Raw genomic sequence first — 18958 nt, 5'->3', positions numbered from 1 at the left:
TTCATAAATTTCTTCAAAACTCTACCCTTGTTTGTTATATTTCCCTTCTAGGCCCCAGAGATACATTCTTACTGTTGCAAATCAAGTTCCTGTCTCCACCTATAAGTAATATTCCCTGCTGAAAGCTGATTATTTCTCCCAGAATTTTCTTAAGTGCCATTGTAGCAGTTTTAGATGGAATATAAATACACGCTAGGATAACCCTCCTCCCTTGCCAGTAGTCTGTTAGGGTCTATATTAGAACACCAAACATTTGAAATGTCGGGTGTTCTAATATCGACCTGTTTTCAGCGAAAGCTGAAAATATTGAAGTAACAGGAAATCAAATTCTTTCCTAGGGAAAGAATTCAGTTGTCCGTTTCTGTTGCTTCGGTATTTTCAGCAATCTGGTGGAAAGTTACGGGTCGGGTTCAGGTAAGTGTGCGATTGTGTGGACGTGTGGGTTAGGCGGGTTAGGTGAGTTAGGGTTAGGGCGCAGGTCAGGTAATTGTGCGATTGTGTGGACGTGTGGGTTAGGGCGGGTTAAGTGACTTAGGGTTAGGGCGCAGGTGAGGCGACTGTGCAATAGTGATGGACCTTAGGGTTTGGGTTAAGGTAAATGGATAGTTAATGGTGTTTGTATAGTTTAGTGTAGGGTTAGGTGTTAGAGTTTAGCTGTATGTGTGTGGATTGCTGTTTGTTTGGTGTGCTTGTGTTGTGTGTATGTGTTTTGGAACACCAAATGTTTTCCCTAAGAAAGAATTCGCTGTTCTGAATGTTCAATGTTTTTTTTTTTTTTTTGATTGCTATGGTTCGATATTAGAACCCTCGACATTTTAAATGTTCAGTGTTCTTATATAGACCCGTCTGTTACTACTACAAATCTACAGTTATTATTTTTTGTTTCCTCTTCTAGTACTGTTGGAGCTCCTCTAGCAGTTAATATAAGTACTCCCTTTTCCGTTGTCCCAGGTATTCCGCTGAATAACTATCTTAAAATCCTTTCTTTATCAAATTCACATGCTCAGTTCTTTCCAAATGTGTCTTCTGTAGCATAGCTATTTGCACTTTGCATTTTGTAATACAGTTCACTAGTCTTTCTTTTTTGTATATACCTGTGGGACCATTCACATTCAAAAATAATAGTGTTGCCATTATGATAAGAAGTTGTTATTCCCATTTTTTTTCAGTATCTAGTTTCTGCTTTTGTGTTACATGCATACACTAATGTTTGGCAATTTGATATTTTATACAGTTGTTTCTTGCAGTATCCATTTGAACCTATGTCACATCTTGTAAGACTTTTTGTTTTAATGAAAACCCTCAAAAAAAAAAAAAAACACACCCAGACCACTTCCAGAACCTGTTAACTTAATACAGACACACAAAACTATGTACATCTTCAAATAATAACGTTTGATCCTCCAAAAAAGAACAGTTGTCCCAGATTGACAGCTACACTCACCTCACAGGTTTGAATTGACCTAAAATGAAGGTTATCCATGCTAAGGCGCATGATACAGCCTGTGCTTCCCCTTACATTTAGTGCTGTCTGTTTTCATGGTATCTTTATTTCTCCCAGATGTAGATGCTTTCAGAAAACATTATCTTTTAACCATTAAAATAAAAAAAAGTATTCTGTTTTTATTGCCCTTAACAGCTTGGCTCAATATAAACATGAGAACCAGACATATAGTTGCCTTCAGCTATAAGCTTCTCATGTTGCATTGTGAACATTTATTTGCTAAAAGAAAACTTTTCTTTACATTCAGTGTTCTTTGACCTCTTTTCTTTCCCTTTTCGTCTCTGTAGTGTTTTTCCAAATATTAATGATATGTAGTAGGGCATATGCTTTGGAGTCCTTACAAGTTTAACAAAGTCAAAAAAGTATAATATTTCCTAGAAGGATATCTTAATGTGAAATACTCTGGAATTCTAAGGCTGGGATGCTTCCTTACTCAGACAAATCAGCTTGACTATTTTCTGCCTACCTGTGTGCATTCCCCCCTGCCCCCTTGGTCCATCTCTCCCTCAGTCAACAAGACCAACCTCATCTCTTGCTACCTGGCAACTCATTATTTCAGACAAATGGACCCTTTGCATCATCCAGCAGGGTTACAGTGTTACTTAGAAGGAAATTCCACCTTTCAAAAGTATTCCACCACTTCCTCCAAATTAGGTAAATCTCTTGGATCCTGCCTTACAATCCCTGCACAAACAAGGCACAGTGGGCCCTTTTCCACAATAGTACATAGGAAAAGGACTCTATTTCAGACTATTTCTAGTACCCAGGAAATGGAGACCTGAATTATTCATCTTTTCTCAATATATTTGTAATGGTACCCTCATTCAAAATGTTGTCATTCCAAACAGTTTTGCCTTTCATCCTCCCTTCGTAATTCCTGGTATTTTTTTACCTGAAGGATGCCTATTTCCACATCCCCATTCACACTTCTTTCTGGAAGTTCCTAAGATCCTTCAGACTGTCCACAGCTCCCAAGGTATTAACAAAGTACCTGACACCAGCCATTGCCTTTTGCAGAAGTCAGGGAATTCAGATATCCACATATCTAGACTATGCATTGATACAAGCGCTTTCTCAGCAGATTGTTTTATCTGCAGCATCTCAACTTCAGTATTTCCCTCCTACAGAGCTTGGGGGCTTATGATAACCTTAAGGTCCACACTGAATCCAACCTAAGACCTGGTCTTTCTGGACTGCAGGCTGGACATGCAACTCATGCAGGCCTTACTTCCAGAAGATATGGAACAGGTTCTCTTCAACTTCTTCGTCTCTCCTGCCCTTTCCATCCAGCACAGCAAGGGAATTTCTCAGGGCCCAGGGATTCATGGCAGCAACCTTACCCATGGTTCCCTTTCCAAGACTTCATAGGGAAAAACGCAATGGTACCTAAAATCTATATGGTCCCAGCATTACTATCCCATGGACAGTCAGATGTGTCTTCTTCCTTTTCTAAAGAAAGAATTTCAGTCATGGACTTCACATGTAAACCTCAATCCAGGCCTTCCTTTCAAACTGCAGATACTTCGCCAGGATCTGCACACAGATGCCTCAGATGTAACCTGGGAGGATGGACAGGCTCCTTGAGAGTCCAGGGGAAATGGTCATTAAAACAGATGTCAGAGCACATCAGCCTGAAGGAAATGCAGGCACTGATTCAGGCCCTACAGATTTCTGTCACATTTAAACTACAGGTCCCCTCAGAATTTTCACAGACAGTACTACAGTCATCTGGTGTATAAACAAACCGGGGGAGGGGGCTCCCAGCAGTTTACATTCCCTCCCAGGACTACTTTCTGGTAGACTTTCTAAGCAAATGAAAGAAAGACCCCCCACTAACAGATGCTGAACAGATAGGTCTTAGACATGGTCCACAAATGGGGTATACAGGTATTCCTCAGATAGACCTATTTGTCTCCTTTCACAACAGGCAAATGTAGCTGTTTTTCTCCAGGACTCCTTGCCCACAGGCATGGAGGATCGATGCAATATCCTTTCCTTGGGAAGGGAAATTTTATGCACAGCTATCTCCCCACCACTTCCCCCCCACCTGTACTCCTTAGGATCTTGTTAAAAATACAGAGGAACAAACCATAAATCTTGCTGGTGATTCTCTTTTTGCCCAGACATCATTGGTTCCCCCGTTTGTACCACCTAACCAGGCTTCATCACAACAAGTTATCTCATGTTGTAGACTTGCTCATACAATGCAAGGGCTCTCTACTTCATCTCAATGTGTCATCTCTCAACCTGGCATTGTGGATGATGGGATTCTGATCCATTTCATATACCAGATTTCTGAGGACATGCTACAAGTTCTTCAGGAGGCAAGAAACCTACCACTAGAAAGTCTTATTTATTCAAATGGAAAATATTTTCTGCTTGGTGTAATTCTAGAAAACCATAGAACTGGGGCACCTACTATTCTCTCTAACTTGTGTGAGATACTTAAATCTAATCTAGTCTACTCATCAGTTAAGGCACAATTATAGGCCATTTCTGCATACTTACTTCTAGAACCCCCCCCCCCCCCCACTGCTTTCCATGCTTGAGGTAAAGCAGTTTATTAACGGCATCCTTCATTTAGAACCACCTAGGAAAGCTGTTCTTGGGACCTTAACTATGTTTTAGAAAAGAACACTCTTCCTACCTTTGAACCAGCAGATTTGACTTCTCTCAATTTCTTAATTTGGAAAACCATCCTTCTAGTAGCCCTTAACTTCAGCTAGAAGAGTTTCTGAGCTCCAACCCTGACAGCATGTCCTCACTTCCTTATCTTTCATAAGGACAGGTTCTCTCTCAGGGCCAGTCTTTCATCTGTGCCTAAGGTGATCGATGAGCTATCCCTCAATCAGGCCATTAGTCTTCCTGTTTTTTTTTCCCTAAACCTCAAGAGTACGTGTGTGTGTGTGTTTGGGGGGGGGGGGATCGTCCATTCTCTGGATGTGCACAGGCAGCCTTCCGAGGCTGACAGGTACTGGATACCCCTGGATTGACACCAGAAGCTAAGCCAATTATTGAAGTCAATCATTTTTTGTCTATATTGTGGCATCATTTTGCATGAAGATAGACTGCTGATTTGGGCTAGGGACATGCATTCCTGGGTCACATAATCTGAGAGTTCAGTCACGTCTCTCTTCATATAGTCCAGAGAGGTACGTCTCAAGTCATTCACCCCAACATGTACCATGACAGAGTCATAGCTGTAATTGTTGAGATACTTGAGTGCGTGCATGATTTTATGGATCCTGGCACCTGACACGCAGCTGACCGTGACCTTCTCCTTGTTCAGCCTGGTGAGAGGAACATCTCTGTGTCTCTTTGTGGAGTCACCTATGACCAGGATATTTGGTTTTGCGGTGTTTTGCCTTACAAGCTTATTTACTGAGACACTGGTGTATTGTTACGTGTAGCCAATTCTGTTTGCTGTGCAGTATGGGAAAGTGGTTTGCTCTTGGCAGGTCTCAGATCTTTTGGTAGGCTTCTGTTGAGTACCTCCACATATGTGGGTTTATGTTTTGTGGCCTTGTTTTGTGAGAGAGGTGATGTGTCTGTGCTGACAACCTGTTTGATGTCTGGTTTGTTATGTGAGGATTTGACTCCAAATTCATAGTGTAATTAAATTTCTTACATATTGTATTTGTTTGTTTTAGGAGTAAGTGGTTGTCAGTGTACATGAGCCAATTGTTACATTGCCTCAGGATGCCCATGTCAATCCATCTGACCAGAGAAATGGTTGGAAACTAACCATCTGTTATGGCAGGTTTTTATCATAACTACTTCTGGGGAGTGGGTAGTTTGACCAGATTTTTCTCTAGGATTAACAAAGGGGCTTATTGTATTGAAGGCTAGGGGTGAAAACTGTGGCAATGCTTCTTAGTGTACAACTGAGTTTCCCACAATGCAGCTGAGAAGTTTAGAAGTGTTCACTAACAGATGCCTAGGAAAATTGTCTGTCAAAGCATTTGCATCCATACAGGGAGCCACTGAACCCCAGTGAGCTATGCACAAATGTGAGGCTTACATACAGGTGAAATTAAACACTTTTAAGCTAAACTACCAATGGAAAAGCACACAATGAGCTTTTCTCCTGTAATCTCCAATTCAGATGAGACTCGGAGTACACACTTCTGCTACAAGGATGCAGGCAGGGACCTCCTAATGTAAAATGGCTGGACTAGTGCTCATTTGTAACAATACCATCTAGATTCAGCAGATCTGAATCTAGTCTATGCTATGTATTAGCTACTTGCAGCAACATAACAGCTATTTTAAAGTGCAGAAAAATACAGCATAAATCAACAAAATGAGGCAGCAAATGATAAAATACAGTCAGCAAAGTAATAATAAAACTTACAAGATACTTATTTTTTCAACTTTAGCTGTGGATGCTTTAGATTTCAGCAGAATCTCTCCAGACCTCTAGCAAAAGTTGCCAAACATTGAGCAGCTCCGATTAGATGACCTGCGGTGGTAAAACCCTCTACACAAACTGGTAACTCTTCAAGCAGCTGTGAACAGTGGGAGACTATGGAGAGTGTTTCCTGTAGAGGATTTTAAACTGGAGAGGTTTGCTTATATACTAGGCAAGGGTACCATGTTTGCGCAACCAGCAGGATAAAAGACATTTAAGCAGTTAATCCCTCAGGCCAGTCAGACAAAAACACAATCAACTTTAAACCATCAGTTGCCCCACTTGGATAGGCTGAATTCAGCTGTGCTTCCACCAGGGTGCAAAAGTCCCCTCCTAATGTAAAACAAACTGGTTTTGAGCGCAAGTGCAGTAACAGATGCTTTACAGAATTCCTGCAATATCAGGAATCCTTGGAAATAAGTTCACTAATCCTGAGAAATGTTCAACAAAATACAGAACAAAGTGCACAACTTAAGAGAATATTTTGGCAGACTCAGGAGAACTTTGGCAAACTCAGAACAGCTTTTTCAATACAAGAGAAAGTTATGGAATATAAGAGTACTGTTAAAACAATCTAAGAGCAGTACAGTAGCAAACAGATGATGTTTCTTTAACAAGTGCAGGCTGAAAAACAGCGATAAATTCAACTAAAGCAATAGATACAGCACAGGAGTGTTAAATTGTACTGTGACTGTAAGAGCAACTGCAAAAAAAAAAAAAAAAAACATATCAGCTTTGTAGGTCCAAATGGTTTTAGAAGCAGTCCAAGTCTAGTAGTCATAGGTGTCCAAGCCTGGTACAGGGAAGCTCTGAATAAATGAGCCAAGTGAAAATTTGTTAAATGTGTTTTAAAAAAAGAAAGAAAAGAAAACACTACCACTAGCCAGAAGACCATGTTCCTAAGCACAGAATAAGTGTGAACTAAACTGTGGTTTGTCTGTATCTATGATCTTCTGAGGACATTGTTAGCAGTTCACTTTCTCTAACAGATATGTATTTTGCATGCATTACAATGTCTGTTATAATTTAATATGCCCAGTGTAAGCATCTGTACACAGAGAGGTGTTAGTATTGTAATGCCTCATGAAGGCCACGTTCAAATTCACAGCATTTGCAGCTGTGTTGAAGCATCAGATGATCTTTATTTCAGCAGCCCATATTTGTAGAGGAACATGGGAATTTTCTTGCTGAATCACAACTGATGATGTATCTACTGTGAAACAGCAAAGCTGGGAGTATGTACTTCAACTTGTTTATAACACATTTTTCTGGTAGTTGTGTCATGGAAGTTAACTGGGCCCAGAACATTTGTTCTGGTTTTGTTGCATATTGTACTTCTATACGTCATCTTATCTGATGACAGACTACATTTTAAGAAGTGCATTTACATATCACCCTTTCCCTGAAAAGTTTGTGATTTTTTTATATATATTTTCATATACTGTGCAGCAATACTTGTAGAAATTCAAATCAGTTCACATTTTTCATTCTGAATGGATAAATGGTTTCTGAATGATGCAATTTTTTTTCTAACAGGTTAGTTTTTACATTTCAGGTTTGTTGGTTAGATGCTTAAAAAACACTCTAGCTGGCCTTCCTGAAAATAATTTTTTGTGGTATAATCTTTGTTGATTGTTAGTTGTTGTCCAATGATTTTATGAAGTTGTTCGAATTCAAGGTAGTATGCCACTACTTTTTGACTAATTGACTAATGGCATGCCTTCTTCACATCACTAGAGAAATCCTGCCAGAATCTCAATCTAGATTCAGACCATCTCCTAGGATGGCATTATCTTCATTGCCAAGTGGATCCAAGGAAAGTGCTAAGAACAGTGCCAGTACTTAAATAGGGCTCCCAGTAACCTGACATATGCTTTTGGCTCCATTATTTATGAATCTTTTTTTATAAGGCAGGCTATGACTGCCCTAGTAAACTAATTACCATCCCAAGGATTCTTGACTAGCTGATTGCTGGTTATGCCTGCAGATACCAGGATTGACCTACAGGCGACTATTTGCAAAGGCTTAACTGAAGTCTGAGATTGCCACTTAGCAACAAGCAGACCAAGATACTCTTGTCGGTCTGTTCAAGGCCTTGAAAATCACTCTCCCAAAGTGTACTATCATTGGACAGACTCTGGAGACAGGATCATGCTTTTGTATACTGGCTAAATCCTTTCCCACACCCATAGTGCCTTTTTTTGGCATTGTCGGTCTTCTAAAGCTTTCAGGATAATAAAACCTAATCCAGATAATGTAATGGTATTGCTGCTCAAGCTCAATGGTAGGAGCCATAACAACAACAAAAAGAAAACCCTCTGTTCACTACAGACACTTCTTTCCTGGAAAACATTGATATATACATTATCACAGAAACCTGGTTCAAGACCAGAGAGAGCACTCACTCCATCAGTTCAGGGTTTCAGTGCCTACCATGACACTTTAGGTTGCAGTGACTCCATATTCTTAAAATAAATTTCAGCTCCAAATTCATTATACAAAGTACTTAGCTGTAACCTCTCCACATCCAACGTACAATTGACAAAACCTTATCATATCATAACTTACTATATGGGGCCTGTCTATGTCTCTCACAACCCATACCACTGACCTAACCAGTATGGCGTCCTTGTCCATTAACTCCTCCTAGATCAATCCAGATTGGGCATCTACTCCAGGTTCTTTTTGGTGCCAAAAAAGACAGGGGACATAAGGCCCATTCTGGACCTATCTACTTTGAACCTGTCAGTTGCCAAAGAGAAGTTCCGGATGGTCACCTTAAAGTCCATCCTGCCGTACCTGCAAGAGAGCGATTGGGTGTGCTCGTTCAACCTCCAGGACGCTTACTATCACATAAAGATGCACAGAAGCTCCAGGAGGTTTCTCTGCTTCCGGCTAAGGGCCAGTCATTATCAGTTTTGAGCTCTACCCTTTGGTCTCACCACAGCCCCCAGGGTGTTCACCAAAGTGATGGCAGTAGTAGCAGCTCACTTGAGTCTTCAGGGAATTCAGGTCTACCCTTACCTGGATGATTGGCTCCTTACTGCTCCCACCAAGCATCTACTTTGCCAGACCAGAGACTATTTCTTATGCCTTGCACACCATCTAGGAATTAGTCAACTCAGCCAAATCTCTTCTGAACCCTGTCCAGGTTATAGAATACATAGGAGCACGGATAGACACGTTACAGACAAATGTCTTCCTGACCTCGGTGAGAATTCTAAGCTTACAGATGCATGCCGCTTTCATTTATCAATCTCATCTCCCCTCAGCAGAGTCGGTTTTAAGAGCCCTAGGCTCTATGGCAGCAACGATCACACTTCTACCGTGTGCTCGCTTACACATGCAAGTACTTCAGTGGATTCTAGCAGTGCAATGGTCTTATGTTGGATCTTCCATTGTCATACCCGATACACATAAGCAAAGCCTGCAGGTTGTCCGTTCTCTGGTGGATGCATTCTTTGGAAATCTTGGAAGGACGACCTTTTGTCACAGCACTTGCCCAAGCCACAGTGACCATGGACGCCTCCCAGCTTGGGTGGGGGGGCATTGCTCAGGAAGGACAGTTCAAGGCATGTGGTCCCCAGTTGAGACCAGTTTGCATATAAACATTCTGGAGATGAGGGCGGTCCTTTTAGTGTTGCAGGTTCTTCTTGCCTTTCTACCTCTGGGAACCATTGCAATTCAGTCAGACAACATGTCGGTGGTCTGGTGTATCAACAAACAGGGAGGGACCAGATCTTACCCCCATAGTCGCGAGGCCATGAGAGTTTGGGATTGGGCGATCTCCACTGGTCATTTTCTGGTAGCAACGCACATTCCGGGATGGTTCAACATTCTGGCGAGCAAAGTAAGCCAGACTATTCTGATGCCATACAAGTGGTCTCTGAATCCTTCAGCAGCGGAGCAGATCTTTCTGGAGTGGGGTCAGCCTTGCTGCAATCTCTTTGCATCTCCTTCCAATGCGAAGTGCAGCGAGTTCTTCGCTCTGAACCCCCTGCCAGGGGAATCCCCCAGAGATGCTGTAGTCCATGCTTGGCCTCCCGGTCTTCTTTATGCTTACCCTCCTGTACCCCTTGTTCCAAAGTTCCTTCAGAAGGCTTGTCGACTGGGGAGCAAAGTGATCCTCATTGCTCCATTTTGGCCTCGCCAGGTATGGTTTCCCTTCCTCTGGTCTCATCTTCTAGCTCCTCCTTGGATCCCCTTCCGGATCTCATCTTCTCACCCTTCGAGGGTCCCTCATCTGAGAACAAAGTCCAGAAGCACAAAAGCAATCAAGCGGACAGCCGGTGATGTATAAAAATGAAAAGAATTTGAATCTGGACAGTCTGAAGCTCACGGCTTGACTGCTCCACTTCCCTTAATTGCTAGGACTCCCGGGTTGTCTTCTTCAGTCAGGACTATTCTGGTGGTAGCTCATAAGTCATCCACCAGGAAGATTTATCGTAGCAAATGGAAGTGTTTTTCCTTTTGGGCCTCTCCAAGGAATTGATGCTTTCACAGCTCCCATTCCAGCTATCCTTGATTTTTTGGCAAACATTTTTCAGCAGGGGGCTAGCTCGTCTACAGTGAAACTTCAACTAGCCGCCATTTCTCATTTTCACATTGGTGAGAACTCGGCTTCTTTGGCCTCTTCCAGATTGTGCAAAGCCTTTATCAGAGGTACCTTCCTCTTACATCCTCCAGTCAGAGATCTTACCCCCCCCCCCCCCCGTGGGACCTTACTATGGTACTGCAAGTGCTGGTTGCCCCTCCCTTTGAACCTGCAGCAACCCTAGATCTTACATTTCTGTCTTGGAAGACAGCCTTCCTAGTGGTTATCACCTCGGCTAGGAGGGTCTCAAGACTTCAGGCGTTGTCTGTCAAGGTTTCATACGTGGTTTTCCATAAGGACAGGGTTTCCCTTCGCACCAAATACTCCTGTCTTCCAAAAGTGGCATCTGAGGTCAATATCAATTATAGACTATCAATTTACCTGTTTTCTTTCCAATTTTCACAAACAGAGCTGAATACAAGTTGCCTTTGTTGGATGTTCATAGAGAGCTATGTTTCTATTTGCACAGGACCAAATCTTTTCGTAAATCTGACCAGTTGTTTGTGTCCTTTTGTAAACCCGTTTTGGGTAAACCTATTTCCAAGGTGACCATTGCTAGGTGGATTTCTCTATGCATCCTTCACATCTACAAGGATAAAGATTTGTCTCCTCCTGGTCAGATTAGAGCTCATTCGACAAGGTCCATGGCTACTTCTGCAGCCTTTTGGTCTAGAGTATCCTTAGACAGCATTTGTTCTGCGGCTACTTGGTCCTCATCTCATACTTTTATTTCTCACTATAAGTTGGATTTGACTTCTCGAAGGAGAGCATCCTTTGGTTCCGTGGTGCTCCATAATATCCTTCCATGAGGGCCACCCAGGTGTTAAGTAGCTGGGGACTCTGTCCCACAGGTTGAAGATCAAATGAAGTAAACTACTTTAGATAAAGAAGTTATGTACTCACCATAACGTTCCATCTGAGTAGTTCTACTTCATTTGTCTTCAACCGTCCCTCCCTCCTTCCCTCTGGCCTTACCATATGGGTAGGTTTCATAGGTGGCACATTGTGTGTGGTAAGGTGGTTTGGATCGAGTTGTTTAGTGCAGGGTGCAGCAAACTTGATCTGAGGGTTGGAAGGTAGTGGTGGTGTATTATGGGTAGGGGGAGGAGCTTGGAGCTCGGAGCAGATGCTTGTGAAGTTGCCGGCTTGGATCCGATACGGATCTGGTAACCACAGGTTGAAGACAAATGAAGTAGAACTACTCCGATGGAATGTTATGGTGAGTACATAACTTTTTTTTATATCCTTTGTCAAGCATGACTTCCTTTGTAACACCTGAAAGCTGATCCCATAGTCAAGGATCTAGGAACTTATATGGACAAAAAACTGTCCTTTGATCACCACATGTCCACTATTGTAAGGAAGTACTTTTCACTACACAGCTTGTTTCTAAAGGTATGATGTCCAGGTCCTGAGATGTAATCATTCCACTGTATTCAGCTCTCATCAGGCCTGTCATTGAATTTACTGCCCCATTCGATATGTACCTATCCATACATTTATCACAACTGGAGTGACCACAAATCTTTCGTACTTAAAAAAAAAAAAAAAAAAAAATCAAGGACTTATATCACAAAAACTATGCAGACCATCTCTAAGCCTTCTTGTTATCATACAAACTACTTAAAGGCTACTTGATGTCTTGACTGAGATCACTATTGAAGTATTCTTATCATCTGGGTTGTTTTCATCTGCTGATGTCTGAGTAGAGTACTAAAGTTTTACCTTCTTGAGGGCGTATTTCCAATGCATGACCTCAGCTTGTATGTGTTGTGGTATATGGGTGGACGTACGTATGAGTTCCTTAGACTATCTCGATGCCAGCCTGAATGCAGGTCGCTCATCCGTTGGACTGATCTGCATTAGGTTATTGGTACTGTTGCTTAACTTACTTGGTTTTTCAGGTAGATGACTCACTGGAGAACCTTCCTTTTTTGTATTTTGCTGTGTTTGAAAACTTTTGTTAGATATCAGCTAGCTGGGAATACTGTGAGTGCAGTAGGCAGATTCCATACAAGGACTTGCACACTAAGTGCCTTTTTTATTTAGACCCGGAACACAACTACAAATCCTCCTCTATCTGCCAGTCATTCGTTCCAAAAACCCATAGGTTGAGGCTTTCCTTCCTTAACATGTTCCTTGAAACACAGTGTCTGAAATGCCTAGCTCAAGCAAAGATAGCAGAATCCCTAGCACCTGAGGTCACCCTTCTGCCAAAGAAAGAAAGTCAAGAGACCCCCAAGACAATTTGAAGTCTAATATTTCTGAGTCAGAAGTACCCAGTGAGGTTACAGAACCCACGGAACATGAGATATCCTCTCAGTTGCTCACTACTGAGACCCTGCTGGAGGCCAGTATGACTTCTGAGGCTTTATAGATGGTGGATACCTCAGAGGAGCCACGCTTAATCATTTTGAAGGGACCATATGAAGTTCCCCAAATCCTAGTCCAGGAAGAGGTTTCAGGTACTCTAATTGAAGTACACCAGGCATCTGAATCTCCAAGTATTGTTCAGTTGGACGTCATGCCTAAAAAGGTAAAAACAAAACAAGATGTGTGATGTCTCCTTCAGCTTCTAATGAAAAGGAATGGATTGACTTCTCCTAGGTCCCATTTAAAGCTGTCATGGTCCTGAAGTGTCCTTTTGTGACCCAGCTGCCTGAGACCACACAAGTACATACCCAAGATTCTTCCTCCTCTGAGGATGAACAAGATGACTGTGATCATTCTCTGGATTACTCGTCACAAATACACTCTCCAGCTCAGCTCTCATCAGATAAAGATGGCTCCCTTTCTACAAATTTGTCTTTTGAAGAGGCCTGTTTTGGAGAAACTATTCAAAACATGATAGGGTATTTTGAATGACAATCAAAACATATCTCTGATATACAAAAGAGATACTATAAACTCTTGGAAATGGGAATTCCAGCTCATTCTCCAGTCCTAGAAGCATACAAGGACATCTTCAGTGCACATCTTCAGCTCCTGACTCTAAGTCACCAGCACCTAAAAGATACCATAAGGTACCCTGATGATCTTAAATACTTGTATAAGAATCCTGTAACTGACATGCTGCAGTCTCTCCTTTCTCAGGTAAGCCATCTACTCCCCAATTCTAACACCCTTCCCACTGACAAGGATAGTACGGCTGTGGATAGGTGGGGAAGGAAGGTCTGCACTTCCTCCACCCTAACGTTCAGAGCTATCAACTACCAGATCCAAATGACCAAGTATTTACTCTCTATATTACAGTCTTTGCAGAAGGTTATGTCAGACCAACAGTCAGCAGATTCTAAGCAGCAAATGCAGACCTCACTGCCTTAAGGTGCACAAATAGCCACAAAGTACAGCACAGTTTTGATGCTGTGGATGCCTCCTCCAGGGCTGCTAATATGGGCTCAGTCATCAGATGGTATGCATGGCTGTACAGTCAGCCCACTCCTGAGTACTTCAAGTCTAAAATACTAGATTTGCTCTTAGACAAAGATCTCTTGTTTGATCCACAAGCTGCCAGTCTCTTCAAAACTCTATAATAGCAAGACAAGACTATGAAAGACTGCAGGTGGATTCTACTTTCTACATTACCTAGATATCATGGAATTTACCAAAGTCTACTTCTTTTGTTGAGGGGAATTCTAGGTCCACTCACAAACAAAGAAAATCACCAAGGAAAATATTTCCAGACAAACCTCCTAGGAAATCTCCATCGAGGAGGTCTCCCTTTGGAAGCAAAATCCTGCAATTACCTTCTCAGCTACCCCTCCTCTCTCCTCAACCCCTCCATCCAAAAGACTTTCTCTGTCTCTCCATTTTAAGAAAATAGTAATACTAATAAATGGATTCTGACTATCATCAAAGAAGGCTATGCCATGTCTTGGGAAAGCATTCCATCCCTAAAGGGCATGCCTCTTCCACCTATCAACCAGCTTCCATTGCTCGATCCTGTTGTTCAGGACTTGCTAGATCAGGGCACCATTGAAAAGGTGGCACCTTCCTTCAAGTGTAAAGGGTTCAATTCCAGAGTTTTTCTGGTAGCAAGGAAAAAAAGAACAATGGAGACCCTTTTTCGATTTCTCTCTTCTAAATACTTTTCTAAACGTCCCTTCTTTCAAAATGATCTCTGTTTTCACCCTCTCCCTTCCATTCTCCCTCATGCCTTTCTGGTGTTCTTAGAACTAATGATGCCTACCTTCACATTCCCATTCAACTTTCTTGCAGGAAATTCCTCAGACTCATCTCTGGCCCAAGCTACGCTACTGGCAAGTGCTTCTGAAAAATTTGGTTTGTCTGTGTGACCTTTTACTCTTTGGTTTGGATATTAGTTGGGATATTTTGCAGACATCATGTGGGTTTAAAGACCCTGTGTTTCTAAAGTATAGCCAAACAGTCCACTAATGCTGTGCTGATGAGGTTATAAAGAAGGCCAAAACATGCATGTCTACAGCTAGTGGGTTTGGCTTTATTGGCCTGAATGCATCCACAAAGACTTAAAAAGAAAAAAGTAAAAAGTCTTGGATATTCAGAAGCCATATAGCTGAAACACTTGATGTTCTTAAAAGGGCATTTGCATATATCCCATGGGCCTCTTTTAGAGTGAAAACTCTAACTTGGCTATGTTTTTCTTGTAGTGTTTTTACCAATTGGTTTGTCTGTGTGACCTTTTTACTCTTTGGTTTGCCGTTCTACAGGTCCCAATAACTGCTGAAGTAGACTACTGGTGAAATATAAAAAAGATACATTAGGTAATTTTGTAAAATGAAAGTGAGAGTGATGTGACAGCATACCTACTGGTACTAGAGATTAGTACCAAGGTAGCTTACCTATTCCTCTCAGTAGCCTGCTTTTTTAGTGTAAATAGAGTGGATATTGTGCACTTTCAGCATACCAAAGCTAACTTGCTGGTACAGGAGCAAAGACAGAGAGGATCTAAAGTGTCTGAAGGCTGACAATGCATTGCTGTAGGTAGCTGCAGACACTGCCATTCTTAACAGTACGTTTAGCTGTTTCCCATAGCATCAGAATTGCCTGGGAAGCTTTGCACATGGTAGATGGTGATATGGAAGATTAAAGGAAAGCTTAAGTGTGTATATGATATAGTCAGATTTACATCAGAGAGTTTGTAGTCTGACTTAAATCTGAAATTGGTAATGTACATACTTTTTGCAGTCTTCTTCAGCCATCATTTGGGTGGTTCATAATGCTAGTATTTGTAAAAGTGGAGAACAAATTCATGAAGTTCGTCATTAGCTGACTAAGATGGAGCTTCCTGAACCCTTGACTGGCACTGGACCAGGTGGATAGCCAATTAGATGGATTCTGACGTGAAAAAAAGCAGTGAGCAAGATGAAATAAAAATGTAGGTTTTAGCTCTGTCTCTAATGAACTACATTATGTCTAAACCTTTCTTTAAGCTGTAATGCTGCTTATATTAGCATTGCTGGTATTAGATGTTTAATGCCATCCAAACCTTGTTAGATTAGTTTGTGTTTGCAAACTAATTGACAGTTGTGTGATTACTCTAGTTAGGTTTTTTTGTTTGGTTAAAGTATATAAAGTTCAGAGACAGATCCATTACGTTTTATTTAATGCAGGATTCTCTCTCTATTATTTCTGTAGCTGAGAAACAGAATGTTATCTCAGATGAACACAACAGCACTTGCTCATCCTCACTATCTGCAGATTCTGTTAATGGTGGAGAGGACACAGATTCATCTCAAAAGAGTAAGGACCTTAGTAGTGAATTAACATCACCTTCTGCTTCTGCTGCCCAGCCTTCTCTCAGCACAGAAGATAAAACAGAAAAAGGTAAAATAATGTCTGAACAAGATATTCTAGTTGGGTAGGTGGTCATTTTCAACATGTTGAAGTTATGTTCATTTATGTTCATTTTTCAGGGTTTGAATGCATTTTTTGCAGTTTTGTCTGCAAGGCGAAGAACATGTTTGATCGGCATTTGCAAATCCATCTCATTACCAGGATGTTTGAGTGTGACATTTGTCATAAATTCATGAAGACACCAGAACAGCTGATGGAACATAAGAAATGCCACACTGTCCCTACTGGTGGGCTGAAGTAAGGAAAACAAGTACATCGTATTTACTGTGTGTACAGTGGTATCATGTCTTGTTTTTGTTATCATACTTCCCCTGCACTACAAAAACCTATAGGAGGCATAGTATTTAATGTACCTGTAATCATGTTATTGCTAGTACTGTTTTATATCTCAACATAATTCTTTCCTTGTTTCCTGGAGGGCCATGCCTGGTTATTAACCTAGAAAGTTCAGTCAAATGTAATGTCCATCCGTCTCAACTTGTGGATATGTCGGATCTGCATGAATCCCATGCTGGCAATTTTCAGACTTTGGATCAAAGGCTCAGGCTCCTCCCCCTTCCCATAATCATCCTGCACATTCACAGTTTTTCAGATCTCTTTTGCCACTTGAAGTAGTCGGACACAGTCTTGAGGCTTAGTGCTTTCAGTGGTGATTTCTAGTTGTGCTGATCAGCTAAATTATTTTTCCTTTCAGCTTAAAGCTACATTTTTCTTGTACTTTATTTTTGGGTTAGCTTAGTCAACACTAGTGTGTCAGCATTTCTTGTTAGTATTTAACTCTATGTTGGGTGCTTCCCATCCTATTCAGCTTTCTTCCACCCCCTCCAAAAAAGAAAAAAAAATACTTTCCTTATCTTTTCAGTATTTTGAAGAAATCTCTTGCTATCTATATATAGCAGATTAGGTTTTTTTTACTGTATGTTCAGACAGTTGTTTTGTGTGGTAGTTTATAATCTACAGTTTATAGTTGAGAGTCTTGTTATATACTGTGTTAAGTTTGTGAAGGGGTTTACAAGGCAACCAGATTTTAAAAATCTTCTGCACGGGGTCATAAAATTCCTCCACATGATCTGCACACTAAATGTGTCTGCTTCATTTAGAGGCCGTGGGCCCTTTTCTGTCTGCCGTTCAAAGTTGGTTCTTAAAGCCTTTTCCCTGCCAGTGCAAGAAAATCAGCCTCCTGTAAGTCAAGCTCTCTGCTTGTCAGGAAGACTCTGTAGAGGCCCCATGACAGATCAAAAAGAGAGAATTTTAACAAAAGGGAGAACAGGGCAAAAGATGCACCTAAGGAATCAAGGGAAAGATCTCTAGAACCATCAGATTCCTCTGGTCCTGCACCAAAAGTAGGCAGACCTTTAAAACACCTTTTCTGATGACATCTTAAAAAAAGGTAAAAGGACTTCCAAGATGACTACACACTGATCAACAACTTGACTTCATCTCTTTCAGTATGAAAACAGAAACTGAAAAACTGCAGCCAGTGATTTTGTCAGTTTTAGTAGAATTCAGTTACTGGCTAGTAAGTACACTGCCTGATTGCCTACAAAGAAGAAACTAAGAGAGCCTGAAAGAAAATCAACTGGTAAAGGTAAAGAGAAAACACTGACTGGGAAGAATCTTGCAGCTGTTCATCAAAAAGCAGTTCAAGATCCATTTTTGGTGCAAGACATAGCTTCCAGTAATCTAGAGGAAAAAATAGTCAGTTGTACTCAGAACTTATTAAAGTAAACAAAACACTGAAGGAGTATATTGACTCAAATAAATGGCTGGAAAAAAGAATGGAAGTTTTAAACAGATGTTCAGATGAGCTTATAAAACTGCAAAAATCAGAGGTTGAAATGAAGAAAAGCTGGCTGAGTATGAGACTACTCAAGAATGGATGTTTCAAAAAACGGTAGGGAAAATCTGAGATTTGCTGCTGTACCAGAGAAAATAGAAGGAACAGACTGTAATAATTTTATGAAGGCCCAGATAAGCAACTAGATTGGTATTCCACAGCAGGACATGTTAACTGAAAGTGCATACAGTGTATATGCTCCAAATATGGTCATGAGAAAGCAGCCAAGACCTTTATTAGTAAAGATGCAAACCTACCAGCAGAAAGGATTGATCCTGACAAAACTGTGGCAAAAGGGCAAAGTATTAAACATTGGAGACAGTAGAGTGTATGTTGAAAATGATCATTTGCTATATACTAGGCAGAAGAGATGCACATTTATTCTAGTGTTCAGGGAATGTCTAGAGGCAGACATGAGATTCAAGCTGCTGTATCCAGCTGTCTTCAGAATATTTTTTTCCTGGAGGATCAAAGCTATTATTTGATGCAGAACAGGGTAAGGAGGAAATGCAAAAGTTTGTCCAGCAAAAAAATGAGGCATAAGCAGAAGGGGACTGTACTTCTCATTCTTCTGATAATAAATCACACAGAGAGACTTTGCCAGAGAAACCTTTTCCACTGTTCCAAAAACATGCTTGAGAGACAGAAAGAAAAGCACAGGGATTGACCAGAAGAATCGGGAACACCGTGGAATTAACCCGGAATCTGGAGATGGGCTATGGAGATTAAGAAGATGACCAGCAACATGGAAATTAGTGAATAGATGTAAGATTGCAG

At 41.2% G+C, this 18958-nt stretch overlaps 1 protein-coding gene across 1 annotated transcript in view; it reads left to right on the top strand.

Annotated features, from left to right (window-relative positions):
• The window catches only part of ZNF827 (zinc finger protein 827), a 1349262-nt gene that overhangs the window by 1219595 nt on the left and 110709 nt on the right, over positions 1-18958 (top strand). The window contains exons 11-12 of the mRNA XM_044062231.1: positions 16126-16314; positions 16404-16581. Coding sequence (XP_043918166.1) covers positions 16126-16314; positions 16404-16581 — 367 coding nt within the window. The remainder of the gene's footprint in view (positions 1-16125; positions 16315-16403; positions 16582-18958) is intronic.

This window comes from Protopterus annectens, chromosome 2.part1 (assembly GCF_019279795.1).
Source record: "Protopterus annectens isolate FY-2018-M chromosome 2.part1, PAN1.0, whole genome shotgun sequence".
Lineage (NCBI taxonomy): Eukaryota > Metazoa > Chordata > Ceratodontiformes > Protopteridae > Protopterus > Protopterus annectens.
This window is presented reverse-complemented; position numbering and strand designations above follow the sequence as displayed.